The sequence below is a fragment of the Tachypleus tridentatus genome, chromosome 7 (assembly GCF_004210375.1).
Source record: "Tachypleus tridentatus isolate NWPU-2018 chromosome 7, ASM421037v1, whole genome shotgun sequence".
Lineage (NCBI taxonomy): Eukaryota > Metazoa > Arthropoda > Merostomata > Xiphosura > Limulidae > Tachypleus > Tachypleus tridentatus.
In genome coordinates this window covers 139,731,074-139,747,670 of record NC_134831.1, presented here as the reverse complement: position 1 = coordinate 139,747,670, position 16,597 = coordinate 139,731,074, and the positions used below count along the sequence as shown (strand labels likewise).

Here is a 16,597-nt window from a genome sequence, read left to right as displayed (position 1 = left end):
ACACCCCTGCTAAAATCTGCTGTGAACGTTCTCATTTTTCTTTGTTTTTTTTTCTTCTAAATATTCTGATTATATAAGCCACTATGGGGTCAAAGAAGGATAATGAAAGCAGTAAACCAAAAAAAAAGTTGTTAGAGCCACAATAGAGGTGAAAAAAGATCTCATAGTGAAGTATGGGAGTGGTGTTCCCGTGTCTGACCTTGCTACACAGTTTGATATGGAGAAGTCTGTAATCTGCACCATACTGAAAAATAAAGAGGTCATCAAAGGAGCTGATGTTGCAAAAGGAGTGACAGTGCTTATGAAACAAAGATCATAAACAATGGAAGAGGTAGAAAAACTGTTGTTGATTTGGGTAAACAAAAAACAGTTAGCTGGTGATAGTATTTCTGAGACCATCATTTGTGAGAAAGCAAAGCAGTTGCATGCTGACCTCGTGAAAAACACATCTGGAAGGAGTGCTGATACAAGTGATGCCTTTAAGGCTAGTAGGGGGTGGTTTGAAAAATTTAGGAAGAGAAGTGGCATACATAATGTGGTGAGACATGGGGAGGGTGCCAGGCAGAAACAAACTGCATTAGACAAGTTTTTAGTGAGAAATAGGTCCAGTGAGTCTCAAGCAGGTTGTAGCAATGCTAAGAGACAAAAGAGAAAGCACCCCAGAAGGAGAATTACCTGACGTTTTTATGGAAGGTGACTCTCCTTCCAAACAATAATAATCCTTCTACTCTCCACGTTCCTCACCACCTTTCACTTACGCCATCAGCTCTCCTCAGCACAGGTAAAGTGCAGTTAAATTTTCATTTATTGTTTTTTTATTGTGTTTATAGTTTTTGTGGTTGACTTTATGCATGTATTATTATACAGGTATAAATAAGCAATATTTTTACTCAAAATGCTTCATAAAGGCATAATTTTTGGAGGTCTGTAACGGATTAATTTAATTCTCAGTATTTCTTATGGGAAAAATTGATTCAGTTTTCGAACAGTCTTCTAGAATGGATTAAGTTTGAGAACCAAAGTACCACTGTATTTGACAAGAAGCCACATAAAAGGCTTGTAAAAAATCTCTATTAGTGTGGGAGATAAGTTAACAACTTGGACAGAATAGAGTTGCTGGATGGAAGTAAACTGTTGTTACAAATGGAGCTCAGTCAAACCTAATTAATGTTACAAGTGCAATACCTCAGGGCTCAGTCTCAGGACCTTTGCTTTTTTTGATTTACATCAGTGGCATAGAAGAAGGAATAAGAAGCTACTTAAATATGCAGATGTTATCAAGACTTTAGGTGTTGCTGGCTGTGAAGTAGATGCTGTGGGTTTATAAAAGGATTTAGATCATTTAGTGAGTTAGTCAAATAAATGACAGATGGGTTTCAATTATAATAAATGAAGATAATGCATTAGAGTTATAATTTGCATTATAAATACAATTTTGATGGAAATAACCTAAACAATGTCATGAAATTTCTAAAGGGATCTTGGTGTAATAGTCAAGCAGTCTCTAAAGCCATTCAAACATTGTGGTGTTGGTAGTGTTATGATAAATTGGATTTTAGGTTTATCTAAAGAAATATTGGATAAAAATCTGATGAGGTTATAATTATGTTGAACAGGTCACTGGTTAGTCTACATTTGGATGTTCAGTCTTGGGCTCTTTGTCTTAGGAAATACATTGAACTGTTGGAAAGGGTTCAGAAAAAGGTTAGTAGAATGGTGTCTGGGATGGAGGGGTTGTCATATAAGGAAAAGTTAAAATATGAAATTTTCTCCTGAATAAAATTAGAGTTTAGGAGATCTAATTTAGGTGTTTAAGATTGTAAATGGAATTTAAACAGTTGATGTATCCTCTTTTATCATACTCAAAAGTGAGAATAGTATGTTTAGGGGACACAACTGTACATTTTGGCAGGGTGGGAGTCATCTTCAGTTAAAATAGTTTTATTTTTCCAACAGGGGGTAACCTTTGGAATTTGTGGCCTATGGATATTCTGGAAGCAGCAAATTTAAGTGAGCTTAATAGAAAGTTTAATAAATGTGTGAATGATAAGGCCTGGCTTTAAGATATTTTTAAAATTTTTTAATAGTTTAGTTTAGAAGATGGCATAGCCAAGATGGGCCAGTAAGATCCATGTTGTTCCAAAATGTTGTCATATGTATTGATATTTTTTACACTGTAAAATGTCACAAATGTATCTAAAATTCTAAATAATTCTCTTTTTCTTCTGTTATAATGTGATTAGTGATAAGTTCACTTGCATTACCCCATGGGTTACCACAGTTGTATCCAGAGGTCTAAATAAGTGTTTTTTTTTTTTTTTTGTCAAAGTCCATATGGGCTAGCTTAGTTACATTAGAACACCCTTTGACAGGACAAATTATTCTCCTTACCTCTGTTAAACTGTAAATCTCACTTTGAATATTATCTATTATGGCTAAGATAACAATCACAGTCTAACTTCACTAATTTAACATTTTCTGACTGCACTTTCTTCCAATTTTACTTGTGTTCACTTGGCCACCAATATTTCTGTCTATATATATATATTGTGCAACTGACACATAGACACTATGATATAATAATAATCACTTAAAACTACAGAAAGCTTGAGTAATGTGACATCAACTTACAGCAGTTGAACTGCACACATGGTATAGCGACTCATACCGAGTTATGTGACAAAATGTGTCTTAATTATTTTTAAAATAATTGGTTTTTAACTTGTTATGAAGCTAAATAATTATTAGATATTGGATCACTAAATGAACTAAATAATAACTCTTACACTAAATGGGCTTGGCATGGTCAGGTAGTTAAGGCACTCAACTCATAATCTGAGGATTGCGGGTTTGAATCCCCGTCACACCAAACATGCTCGCCCTTTCATCCGTTGGGGCATTATAATGTGACAGTCAGTCCCACTATTCATTGGTAAAAGAGTAGCCCAAGAGTTGGCAGTGGGTGGTGATGACTAGCTGCCTTCCCTCTAGTCTTACACTGCAAAGCTAGGGATGGCTAGCACAGATAATTCTCATGTAGCTTTGTGCGAAATTCAAAATCAAACCAGATTCAAACCTTACACTAAACAGTCTTGTATGTCTAACAGTAACTAAAGACAAAGAACCATCTGACTTATTGTCATTTGTAACAAACTGTTAAAGTGCCTGTGGGGACTGTCTTCAAAAGCAACATACCACTATGTTGGAAAACTTAAATATATCAGGCTGTGTATATGAAGTGTTTGATTTTTGAAGGAAAATGTGAAATATGTATATGTTTTTGTTATTTATTTAATCAAAATAACCTCCTTTAGACTTAATACACTTCTGCCAATGAGTTTTATGTTTATAAATGCCATCTTTAAAGAAGTGGATATCCTTTGATACATGTGAGACATGTGATCAATCATTGTCATGAAGCTGTACGAATCCACTATGATTGACTATTGCTGGATGGATAATTTCAAGTTCACAACAGTATTTCTCTGCTGTGGTTATTTCTCCTTGATTTAAGAATGAATAATGGATCACACTGGTTGATGACTACTAAATACTGACCATAAGCTTCTTATGGTGAAGAGCTGGTTTTGATACTTTTTCATAATCACAGAATGTTGTACAGAATCCATTTTTCATCATAGGTGACAATTCTGTGGAGAAATAGGTTGTTTTTGCTGCGAGCTTGGAATGAGAAACAGACTTCTATCTGTCTTCTTTGATGTTTTCAGTCAATTTAGGAGGTACCCATTTATGAATGATTTTCACCTAACTATTCATTTCAAGATGTCAAGAAACTGTTGAATAATGAATATTAAGTTTGTAGGTAAGTTTTCTTGTGGTTTGACAGGTATCTCATTAAACTAAGGCCTTCAATTATTTCTCATTATTGGCTCTCTGAGGGTGGCCCATATTCAGAAAGATATTTCTTGAAGAACTCTAGTAGAGATATGCCAGTTGCATGAAATTTGGATTTTCATAGATCTTGCACTGAATGTCAGTAAGTTTCATTTGAACATTTTCTGGTATGGTGTGTACTTTGATGTCAAATGTGGTGACAAATAACCTGAAATCGCTTATGCGAGAATGAATGTCAGTAAAATGGGAAGAAAACTGAGTTCTCAAGTTATGTATCACAGGCACAAATACATTGGTATCTGTTAGTTTGGTCTCCTGGAGTTTTGGAAAATATGTGTAGTTTGATTTCTCAAGCTGGCATTCCCACAGTTGTAGTTTTGTTTTGAAGGTGACAATGTATTCACACATCACATGTATCATCTGATTTCTTTCCTGAAGTTGCAAGTTCAGGTTGTTTAAATGAGATATTAAATCCCCCAGAAATGCCAGATTTGAAAGCCATTTGAGATTGTGAACTTCTGGGACATTTGCATTTTTAATTTCAAGGAATGTAGCAAGATCTTCCCGCAGCATGTATACTCTTCCTAACATTGTGACTCGATTGAGCCACCAAACATTGCAGAAGTAGAGCAGGTACTTGTACTGAGTCTCTGCTTCTGATAAAAGTTGTTGAAAGTGATGATGGTTCAATCCCCAAGACAAGATCAAGTTTACTGTCCTCACCATCATGTCCTTCAAATTTGAGGACTTGGTACACAATGCTTTCAGGTGGATTATGCAGTGCATTTTTCATTGTTTAATTCTGAGGCCTCCCATGTGTCTTTAAAGCAAAGCCATGATACCTTTCTTTTCTTCAACCATTAAATGCACTCCATCAGTTCTTACACATACTAGCTTTGATAAATTCAGCTTAATGACTGTAGTACACTTGAGCAATGCTTGAAGAATGTCTGCTTCTGTGGTAGTGGCCTTCATAGATTCCAGCTGAACAAATTCCTGAACAATGTCAAAAATTGAGTTTACTCCACGTACAAGTACTGCAAGGTGAGCGGTGTCTTTGGTATTTTTACTCTCATCCAGTGCTATTGAGAACTGGAAATTGCTGCAGTATTCTCTTGTACAATTTTTCACATCCACTGACATTTCTTCTATTTGTTGTGTAACTGTTCTTGCAAAAAGACTGATATTTGAAAATAGTCTTTTTCTTCAGACATAGAATCTCTACAATTGCTATCAAATACACTTTCATGAAATCCCAATCAGTAAAGGGCTTCATATTTTCTGATATCAACTTTGATACTACATAGCTGGCACATGTATTTCTTTCTGATTCTGCAATTTATTTTTTGAGTACCATACTTTGATTTTCTAGGCTCAGTTTAAGTTTATGAAGTTCATCCTTCCTTGTTTGCCCACTAAATTCACTAATTTGCAGATGATCACATGAAAAAGCTAAACTGCTGTAAAAACTTGTGTGTGTGTGTGTTACTATAATGAAGTTATGATAAAACTTTTAAGTGCTGTAATGTGTTATAGTTTGTGAAAGCCAGCTTGACTGCTGTTTGGCCTAAAACACCCTTTTAGTTGTATAGAGTAAATTAGTGTGTGTAAAATTATAAATACCTATATATTGATGGCATTCACTGAGCATGCTATTTTTTATAATTATTTATTTTTCTCAACTGAATGTTGGTGTTCAAATATTCATGTTATTTCATTGCTTAGTTTAGTTTACAGTTACATTTGTGTTATATGATTGATATATGGTTCATGTTTTGTACATTTTCTTATCTTTCTGATGTTATTGTACCTGGTTTAATCATGTTTCAACCATCTCATAAGGATGTTGAAGAAATTGAAAACACTAAATCACATGATATTCCACTTACAAACGTGTTAATATTTCTTTAGTTTCCAACATTTTTTGCAGTACATTGTCTTCATTAACTAACATTTTTTTGCTGATGGATATGTATGAAAGAAGTCTGTCTTCATAATACATTTGTTTGTGTTCTCCCACAACAACACGAGGTTTCACCATTGATCAGGAACATGAAAAGCAATTGAAATTGACTTCTCTCTCTCTCATAGTTATTTGGGTATTGGTGTTTATATAACCATGAGGGTCAGGTTTCGTCAACCTCTTTCTCCTTACTTTATATTTGTTTCAGCATCTATCAAGTGTATATATACATTGATAGCCAGAGTAACCCGCACTTACTCAGGCCTCTATCAGGGCAATGTACATGCACTATCTACACATACAGTTGTTTGAAATAAATCATTTCTCTTTATAGTTCCATAATTATTTGCACTTTCATTAGATAGCTATTAACTTAAAACATTTACATAAAACCCTTGCAATATTAGTTAATTAACCCCTAAACTAATGTGGAGTCTAGTTTGTAGGTGGCCTTTTTTTTTTTTTAATATCTTTTACTGGGGAATGGTGTTTAGGACTATCTTCATCATGTATATAGTATCTGTCTAGTTTGCTTACTAGTTCATTTTTTCTCCAATTTTTGTCAAAATAATTTATTCTACTATGTAGGAGTCTATCTATTATTGTTGCTATGTGTGCGTATGTATGCATGAATTCTGATAATGTAGTTCTAGGTACTTTATAAGCTGTTGTAAGTAGTGTATTTTGTATTCTTTGCAGTAGTTTTTTGCCTGCATTTATTAATGTAGGAGCTGCATAGTTAATGATAGGTCTAATGTATATGTTATATATTTTTATGATGTTATTTGCCATTGCTCCACTATTTTTACCAGTTAGACTCCTAGCATAGTTTGTTCTTTGCCAACTTTTTGTTTTAATATTATTTATATGGTTTACCCATGTTAGCTTTGAGTCAAATGTTAGTCCTAAAAATTTGCAGATGTAGCAGTCCGAAGAAGTGCTTCATTCATATAGATCTGAGGTTGTGCTTTTTTATGTTTAGTTAACTTGGTGAATACTACTAGTTGTGTTTTTTCTTGTTTTAATAATTTTACTTCTGCTCTGAATTGGTTTATTTTTTTTTTTATTTGTGTTTTTAATTCTCTATCTCTTGTCTCCATGAATTGTCTTCTTAATTGACATCTATGCTTGATTAGTATTATTAATTGTTTGTGTAGTTTCCATGCATTATTTGTGGTTTTATGTTGTTGTTTTGGTATTGTTTTATTTGCTGCAGTTTGAAGGCACTCTGTGATTATTTGACAGCAATTATCAATATTTATTTTATTTTTAGCTGTTTTTATAATTTTGTTTGATAGCCAGTGGTCTAATTCTTTTTTATATTCCTTCCAATTTGCTTTTTTGTAGTCAAATTTTTCTTTTGTATAAATTGCATTTTTATGGGGGTAAGATCAAAGATGCACCATATAAGTAAATTATCACTGTTTACATCTTTTCCCCCATGAAATTTAACTAGTTTTCGGCTCATATTGTATGAGTTTAGGCATGTCTAGTATGTCATTGGTATTAGTTGCATATGTAGTATGTGTAGGCGTGTCGTCATTCAGGAAGGTTATGTTGTGTTCACCTGTGAATTGGAGGAGAAGTCTTCCATTTGCATTTGTGGAGTTGCATCCAAGATTGATGTGTTTACTGTTTAAATCTATTAAAATGGTATTTTGATTGTGGGAAAAGATATTAAATTTAAGTCTTTGTTTTGTAGGTGAGCAATAAATTCCTGCTATTGTAAAGGTTGAACATTTAACAGGATATTAGTAGTCATGTTCATTGTTGCTGCTGACTTGAATTTCAGTAACTAATAGATTTCTTTTGTGTAGCAGCAACATTTCTGTTTTTATCCTGTTTATCTAATCTGTCTTTCCTGATGGTTGTGTAGTATGGTATTTTAAATCTATTGGTTTTGTATAGTAAGGTTTCACTTAATATTACAATTTCTGGGTTAGTTTGTTGAATTATGTCTTTGATCTCGTGTTTCTTGGAAGTAAGTACGCCTTAGATGTTGATATATACAACAGTAAATTTAGGTTGATAGCAGGTATCCTGTAATTGTTGTTAATATTTGTGGTATGTAAGATATGATGTGTTTTTTTGCTGTGTTTATTAGGAAGTCAAGGCAATTTGTTGTTTGTGTGGGTTTTGTGTACTTGGCTGTAAAGTCTGTGATGAAATTTGTGTTTATATTTACAAATAGCTTTGTCTTGTAATTTGTGTTTGTTTCTTCAGTGGAGTTGCCATTATCTTATGGTTTTGATGTATGTGTATTGTTGTGTTTTATCTGTGTGCTATTGTTTATTACATCTGTTGTTTCTTGCTGTTCGTTTTGTTTTGGTAGTTGTGTGATTGCTTTATTGAGTGTTTGTGCATATGCTATTTTGTCTTGCGTCAATGTTGGTTTTGTTTGTTGTGTATTAGTGTTTGTTGATTCATTGTCATTTGATGGTGTGTCTTTTATTTCGTAGATTTGTTGTTTTATTTATTTGTATTTTCTCATAGCCTTTATAATTTGCTGTGTGTTCTTGGCCACAGTTGCAACATTTTAATTTTTCTTGTTCTTTTTGCATTGTGGTGTTTCCCACTACATCTGAAACACCTTGGTGTTGCTTGACATGTTGCTGAAACATGATCGTATCTCTGGCAGTTGTAGCATTGTGTTACCACAGTTTCTGGTGTTTTCATTTGTTCTACTTGGTATCTCTGATACGTGCGTATAATTCCATTATTTATTAGATTTAGTGTATTATAGGTGTATTCTGTGTTGACTCATTTTGTTGGTTTTTGTGTTACTTTTGAGATGATTCAGTCTATGTTAGTGTGTGAGATATTTTGTTCATCAAGTTTTTAATGTCGTCAGTGGTTATTGAGAAGTGTATTGACCACGAACAGTGAAATATGTAAAACTAGATATGTTTTCCTTACTGATGAATTCAAGGTTGATGTTTTTTGTAAATATTAACAGCAGTGTGCTATATGGTAGAGATGGGAATGGCATGGAAGGCAATATGTAATATCTATAGTGAAGTTATGTAAGGGATCAGTACAAGTTTGGGGCTGCATCTGAGCAAAAATTGTAATTATGAAATTTATGGGATCCTAACCAATTACAATCATATTGCTCATCTTCCTTTGAACTCTCCTGATGATGAGATATTCTAAATATAGAATACTGATAAGTATGAGGAGATTCAAAGGAAGAATGTATTCTCAAGACAGCTGGTATGATTGTTAAAACTTTAATTAAATAATGTACAGAATGTTTTTACCTTCTAAGGTCATCTTCAGGTTAACCTGTACTTTATTTTAATTAAAGTTTTAATATTCATACCAGCTGTCTTGAGAATACATTCTTCCTTCTCATACTTGTCAGTATTCTATATTTAGATGAGATTACAAGTGTACACAATATTTCAAGTGAAGCCTAACTAATGACATAGGAATGGATAATTACCTTTTATTTTTGCTTTTAATTGGTATCTATTAAGTACATCCTAAAATGGTATCAGTGTTACTATTTACAGTAGAGCATTGCTTCAGTGGCTTAAGTGTCTATTTACCACTGTGTCAAGATCTATTCCTTAAGTCATACTATTGAATAGTTTCCAGTGTATTCTAAACATGTAATCCAAATTATTATAATCTAAATGTGTTATCTTGCACTTACTATATTAAAGAACATTTACCAGTTATGTGTCCAACTTATTTTATAGTGATTCAGTGTATCTAAAAATACCAAAGACTTCAATGTCATGAGCTGACTTATGATTTATGAAGTGAACACCTAATATTGTAAATAAGAAAAAGACCAAACTAATGACCTGTAGGACACACCAGTATTAAAAAGGTCATTTTAAAGAACTCTGTTGATAACATTATGGTTTTTCAACTCACTCATACAAATATGATATTTCTTAATTAATGTTCTCTCTGATATTTATCAGAAGCATTTTGAAAATCTACTTTCACCAAGCCCACACCAATTGTGTGTGTGTGTGTATATACACGTTTTATGTGAAAGTGATACTTTATTTGCAGTGCATACACACACACACACACACACACACATTTGTATATATATGTACAAAATATATGCATTCAGAATTTGTAAGCTTTTCTTGATGTGTCTTTTTATTCAAACTATATGTTCAATAAATGTGAATTGTAATGGAAAATACCCTTTGTCATTGCTAATGATAAACCTGAGAAATGTTTGTGTGGAAGTGTGTGGATTATATAAGTGAAGAATCTTATCACCAAGAAGATTTCTAGTTTTAAAGAATTGTGCCAGGATCTAAGCTTAGATTGTGTGAAAGATTTGAATAACACAGCCACACTAATTACAAACCATATGATGTATACTTAATACTTGAAAATGTTGTTGTGTGGTGAAACTCCATAATTACATAATTAAGGAAAGCAAGGATATATTACATATTTGTGAAATGTATGACACTCTTTTTGTTTCTCAATTTTAAAATTGTATAGAGATATGGAGTTTGCAATGTCAGGTGTGATTAAAGAAAACTATTAAAAATAGCAACAGGTGATATTCAGCTTCCTTGAAAGTGCTGATGTATGTGTTATACATAGTATTTTTGTCTTTAGAAAAGCTGTTTGCAAATGTCTTCAATATTTTCTATAGTTTGAACATTTACTTAACTTTACAGGTTGATAGGGAAAAAAAATTGAAGTTGTAAAACCATGACACTTGTATTTTGCAGATTTTGAAACTAATACCATTTTTTTTGGAAAATTATAAAGAGCCAGTTATGTAAGTAATAATTTCACTGATTGGAAATCATATTTTTATTTAAATTACTGCTACAACAGATACCTCTGAATGAATGAATGTATTTCAAACAACTTCTTGGCCACAAGTTTATCATTAAATTCTGAACAACTGTCATTCACATTAACCTTTCAGTTAATTTAAATAGTTGCTTCAAGGTTTAAAAATTGAGCTTCATCTGTGAATAGCATCTTCCACTTGTATTCAGCTGTCTCTCTGTTTAGGTGAGATATCCAAATGTGACATTCTCTCATCTGCTATGCCTTTAACCAATTTTATGACAAGCAACAGAAGTTTTGCTGAGTCAGTTTAAGCTGTGTGATGTTTTTTCTACTAATTTACAAAAAAAATTGTATGTTTTGATTCATGGTTTCCAGATGTTCGTAGTATTTTTTACATATAGAAAAATGTCACGTTACTGATAAGAGTGACTGGTTGTTCAAAAACTAGGACTGTTTCAGCCAAATTAGGGCATCTGATCATCCATTCATTTGTAAGAAATACCATTTACCAGTGATAATTACTTATGTGTAGCATAAGGCTACAGCTTTAATGCTGCTTAATTTATAAAAATGTATTTTAGTTTTGTGTGTGGTTTTGTTATGAGTTAAGTACTTTGGTCAATGCTGTTTAAGTAATTAACTCTATTTTATGTACTTTAAACTTCAGTGTAGTAGTATTATCAATATTTGTTGTAATTCATTCAATACAGAATGTCACAACTGATTAACTTGACAGGAATCATGTTTATCCTAATACTTAAAATTAGCTGGTTCAACTGAGCATATAATGCATCCCAGAGATGTCAAATCCAATAACAACATTTACCTCTTAATCAAACAACAACAAAACAACTACCTATAAAGGTAGTTGTGATGATTTTGCACCTTAACATTGAATAAACTTAAACAATTGCATATCATATTAACAACAATGTATGTTGTGTAAGGCGAGACCACTTTGATTAATGTTAAGCCTATTAACTATAATCTACTTTTGGTTTCAGTGTTGCAAACAGTCTGAGAAGAGTATTTATTGCTGAAGTGGCAACGTTAGCAATTGATTGGGTACAGCTGGAAGGGAATTCTTCAGTTTTACACGATGAATTTATTGCTCATCGTCTTGGCCTAATTCCTCTCACAAGTGATGATGTTGTTGATAAGATGCAGTTTTCACGGGTATTTTATTTTTTGTTTTTATTTTACTGTAGATTTTGGTGGTTAGAAGTGCTATGTTAAGGATCTTTTCTGTAATTTTTTTCTTTGTTTAAAAATTATATAATAAAGACATTTATACCAACATTGGTTGGTGTCTTTACTGTGACACCTAATATTAGTTAGTTTATAGATTCAGCAGAAGGTTATAATAGTACTTGAAATGATTGAATTTATTTCATCGAGGCTATGTTGATTCATTGCACTGACTAAAAAAGATGTCTGAAGGCTTTTTCACCTGAAATCATTTTAAGGTGGACATTGTCGGAAAGTGTGTTCAGGTATTCTCCTAGATGATTTACCCTTTTCAGGAAATGAAAAGATCCAGTCTTTGCAACAAAATATTTGTACACCATTGAGTATTACTTTGCTCTGTTGACAAAATAGAAATAGGCTTGAGCACGTTGTGATTTTACTCTGTATTTTTTTACTTTATTATCATAACGAAAAGGTTGAAACATGAATGTGATTTATAAGCAAGAATTTATTCACAGTTCACACTTGTTATTTTAAGCATCAGTGAAATTATGCTTTCTCGTTTGTATCTGAAATGAACATTTGTTGAATTGCTTACTGACTTTTCACCTGATAAAGTTCGAAATGGCCCAGTTCTCACCATTATTAACCCCTTCATTATGGGCTGGGTGGAATACACCCAGTTCATAAGCACAGAAGTATCCACTTGAGTAATTATACTATAATTGTTGATAATGTAAGCATGTATTTACAAGAATTTGCAAGTTATTGGTGAACATTGCAAGGTTTTTGTACACAGAATATCAGGTTTTTGAATTAAGTATTAAGATTTTTCAATTAAAGATTCTTTTCATTAATTTCTTTTTCAGAATGTTGACTATCCAACATGTTGAGTAATTTTTATTTTAAAAATACTTTTATGTGTCAGAAAATGTTCAAATCTCACATGTGATATCTTTATAACCTCTAGGTTATTATCAAATGTTTTATGAAAAAAATAATAATATATTTGGTATATTTGATGAATGTTATGACAACTGTAAACAATCAGGAAATAAATGTAAATTATGCTTTTTTCTTTCTAGAATAAATACAAATTACAACTCAATAACAATTCAGTCTAAGTCGCTTGAATGTCATAACATTATGCATTTATACGTATTTATTATTTTTATTATATTGACATTTCAGTAAACACTGGCTAAAAATGAAAAAAGTAACCTCATAGAAGTTACACATGCATTCATGTTACCATATCCAAGAATATAAAACTGTCCTTTACAAAGTAACCTGTTTTTGCTGTGTTTCAGTGGATTAATATTTTGTAAATATTCACAAATAAGTTTTTAAATTATTTTTCTTAAAACATAGAACAGTAAATAAAGAAGTAAAACAAACATGTATCTTTTCTAATTACAACCTTTATGCTCGGTTGCTACTTGTCGTGTGTTGCTAAGCCTTAAGAAATTTCACACATGCAATGTGAAATGAAGTAATTTTTTTAGGTCTTATAACCAAAATATGAATAACCAAAAAACTGTAACTATATCAGTACCATAGAATTCCATTAGAATATACCAAATTTAGTTACCAAGCTGTATTTAAATCTGAAAAAATATGAAATTTGTAACAGGTTAAAGACTCGATTTACCATCTTGAAGACTTGTTTAGAAGGGAGGAGATGTCACTGTTATAGTTAAAAATGTCTAAAAAAACATTGAGCTTTCAACTGGTTATACGTATGTCATATAAAGAAGTATATGTATAAGGGACAGTTGCCGAAAATGGTAAGAGACGAGTAGTCACTATATTTGATTTAGTACGTCAGCAATATCTTGGCAAATAGAAAAGCTAGGAAGTTCTTATATTATATTCTAGCTTTTCAGTAAGTTAAATTCTTAATTCATACAAAATTATAGACTTTGTGTTTTGACATCACAAACATCTAATATGAACTAGTGCTGCATTCAGCATACCACATGACACACAAAAATCAATTTTTAAAAGTTTTTTATACTCACTTTTAAATTAAGAATGAATAATATATAATACTGAATTTTGAATTATAATCTACAGTTTGATACCAAACATAATGAAATAAATTCACAAAATAGTAGTGCAATAAAATTTTGGATGTCAGTCAACAAATGTGATGACATACATTTTGACCAATGACCCATATGGAATGGGTTAAAATAATGTGTTGTTTGTGACACAGCTTGATATCAGCTGCATCCTACAAGCATGTCTAGTTGTCATTTTCCATGATCTGTCATAGCATATGGTTGTCACAGTGGTAGATTTATTCTCTTTTAGTTAAAATTGTCAATAAACTACTGATATATTTTTGAATAACTGGTGAAAAATGACTAATAAAGGTGTTCCAGTGATCATGCTCTTTTTGAGAGTCTGAGATGTCACATTATAACCAATTGTCTTGAAGACTTGCCATTATACTTGCATATGTCTGAAGTGAGCACCTTGTAAAAATGTTTTTTACATATGTGTGTTTATGGTAGTGGTGGGTCTTAATAGAGTATCTAATCAATGCATTTACCTATTATAGCAGGTTTTACCTGTAGATGCTTAACCTCATTGGTAGTTACTTTGCTACAATCTCAGGTTTAGCAAAAAATCATTCACCTTGAAACAACTTCTGGGTGAACTTTGTTCAGCCCAAATGTTTCCACTGATTTTGTGTTACTGGCATCTATTGTTATTTGATGTAACTAAACAACATTGGAAGAGTCACTATACACATTTAGGGCTCTGCTATTCTTTTTCCAACAGTAAATTGTGTACACTTATCTCCTTCATGGACTATAACAACAAATCCAAATTCTAATCATAGAAGCCAGATTACAGGTAAACAAATCTTAAGGTTTTTATATTTTATTATGCATGAATTTATACAAAATTATTTTCCTGCTTATTAACACAGTTTGTATTTTATTTTTATGTATAAGGAGTACAGTGCAAGCACTAATACAGGAGTTTTTAGAAGAATAGAATTTGGGATGTTTGTAGGTTTTTCTAAATCTGTTTTTTTTTTTATTAACAATTTCTAAATTTTTTTAGGAAATGTTCTATAAAGAAAGCTGCATCCCACCTCTATATTTGTCCTTGCATTATATACAAAAAAAAATATGAATTATTGCTATTTGTTTTGTAAACATATATGACTGGTAAATGTGACTTCATAATAAGAGAACTGAAAACTTTAAAAAGATATATAGTGATATCTGTGGTGCAAAAATTAAAAAAAAAAATAAGGATGCAAAGAAGGTGAACTGAGGAAAAACAGTTGTTTAAAAACTAATAATTCTTCTGTCTAAAATTTGGATGTTTGACATACTTTGTGGTGTGCATAATTTCCAGGACTGCACCTGCATTGATTTCTGCCCAGAATGTTCAGTAGAATTTCAACTTGAAGTCAAGTGTCTTGAAGAACAGACAAAACATGTCACAACTGCTGACTTGAAATCTAGTGATCCAAGAGTTGTACCTGTAAGTTATAACTGTAAATTGTCTGTTGAACATAGTTCACCTGGCTTTTAATATTGCTTTTTAAGGAATAATAAAATTTTATTTACTAAATATATGTAAGTCTAAAGATGAATAATTGAGATTTCTATGGGGAAAGAGCTTAAAATTGGAAAATATAGAGGTAATTTGGTATATTTATAAAGAGATGAACATTTTATATTTAAGAGGTATTCACAGTTTTATCCATTTCTTATCTTTTGAGCAGTGCCACTTTGTAAGTATAAGATAGATCATAAATTTAGTTACATATCTTTAAGTATATCCTTAAGTGTATTATTTTATGAAATATGGATTTTATTATACTTGTCTGATTCATGTGCTATGTGTTTTTCCTTTTAATTTTGTGTTGCTAAATGTTTTGTGTGGAATTTACTATTTGTTATAATTTGTTTGTTTAATGTATGAAAATTTAACTGCATTTAGTGAAGAATGCTATTGAAAACAGTATTGTAAACATTGCATAATTTATGCTTGAAATGGATATTCCTTTGTTTTAGTGAACCAAACATTTTTTGAAAATTTTAATTTAACTTTTTTTTTTTTTCTCTCTCCTAATTTTCAGGTGACTTCAAGACACAGAGAAGATGACTCAAGTGAATATGGAGAAACAGATGGTAATCTTGTAATTATTTCTTTTACACAGTAAAATTGTACATAACACAAAAATCAATGTATTAGTGTATTAGGTTCTTGGATAAGAAGTTAAACATAATATGAACTTGATTGTTATCACAATATTTGTTTGGTAATACAGTTATTACCTTTGTACTAATGCATTTTTCTGGAATTGTTTAGTATGTTAATCAGTGATGTCGAGAAAACCCACTAAAGCTATTTTTGTGTTTATGTCTTTCTCACAGGTTTTAGTTAGTTTTTTCTCAATAATTATTGAAATACATCAGGATTTAATTATTAAATTATGTTTTTTTTTTAATGTTGTCTTTAGATTTTTCTGTCCAAGTGGGACCATTAGATAATGCAAAAATGTGGTATTCTTTGGTATCCTTTTCAGGTAGTTCCACAAATATCTAAGGGAAAATGTATTACAGAATAAATCATAGTTTAAGCAAAAAAGATGCTGGACACAGAGTAAGATAGGGAAAATCTGTATTTTGAGAAAGACAGTGAAAGCCACAAGTTCACTGTTAATGAAGAAGTTTAGCCATCAATCTCTCTAGATCTATATATCTTTGTTCTTGGATCTGCATCTTGTTCCAACCTAAGAAAGCATAGCATTATATACAAGATTCTGTAATACCA

General features: G+C 31.6%; 1 protein-coding gene across 2 annotated transcripts in view; it reads left to right on the top strand.

Moving 5' to 3' along the window:
• Positions 1-16,597, top strand: part of Polr2C (RNA polymerase III subunit RpII33) — a 28,571-nt gene that overhangs the window by 2,778 nt on the left and 9,196 nt on the right. The window contains exons 2-4 of one of the 2 annotated variants that reach the window (XM_076514344.1): positions 11,608-11,779; positions 15,170-15,298; positions 15,900-15,951. In XM_076514344.1, the coding sequence (XP_076370459.1) occupies positions 11,608-11,779; positions 15,170-15,298; positions 15,900-15,951 (353 nt within the window). The remainder of the gene's footprint in view (positions 1-11,607; positions 11,780-15,169; positions 15,299-15,899; positions 15,952-16,597) is intronic. The other variant, XM_076514345.1, reaches the window with a different exon arrangement.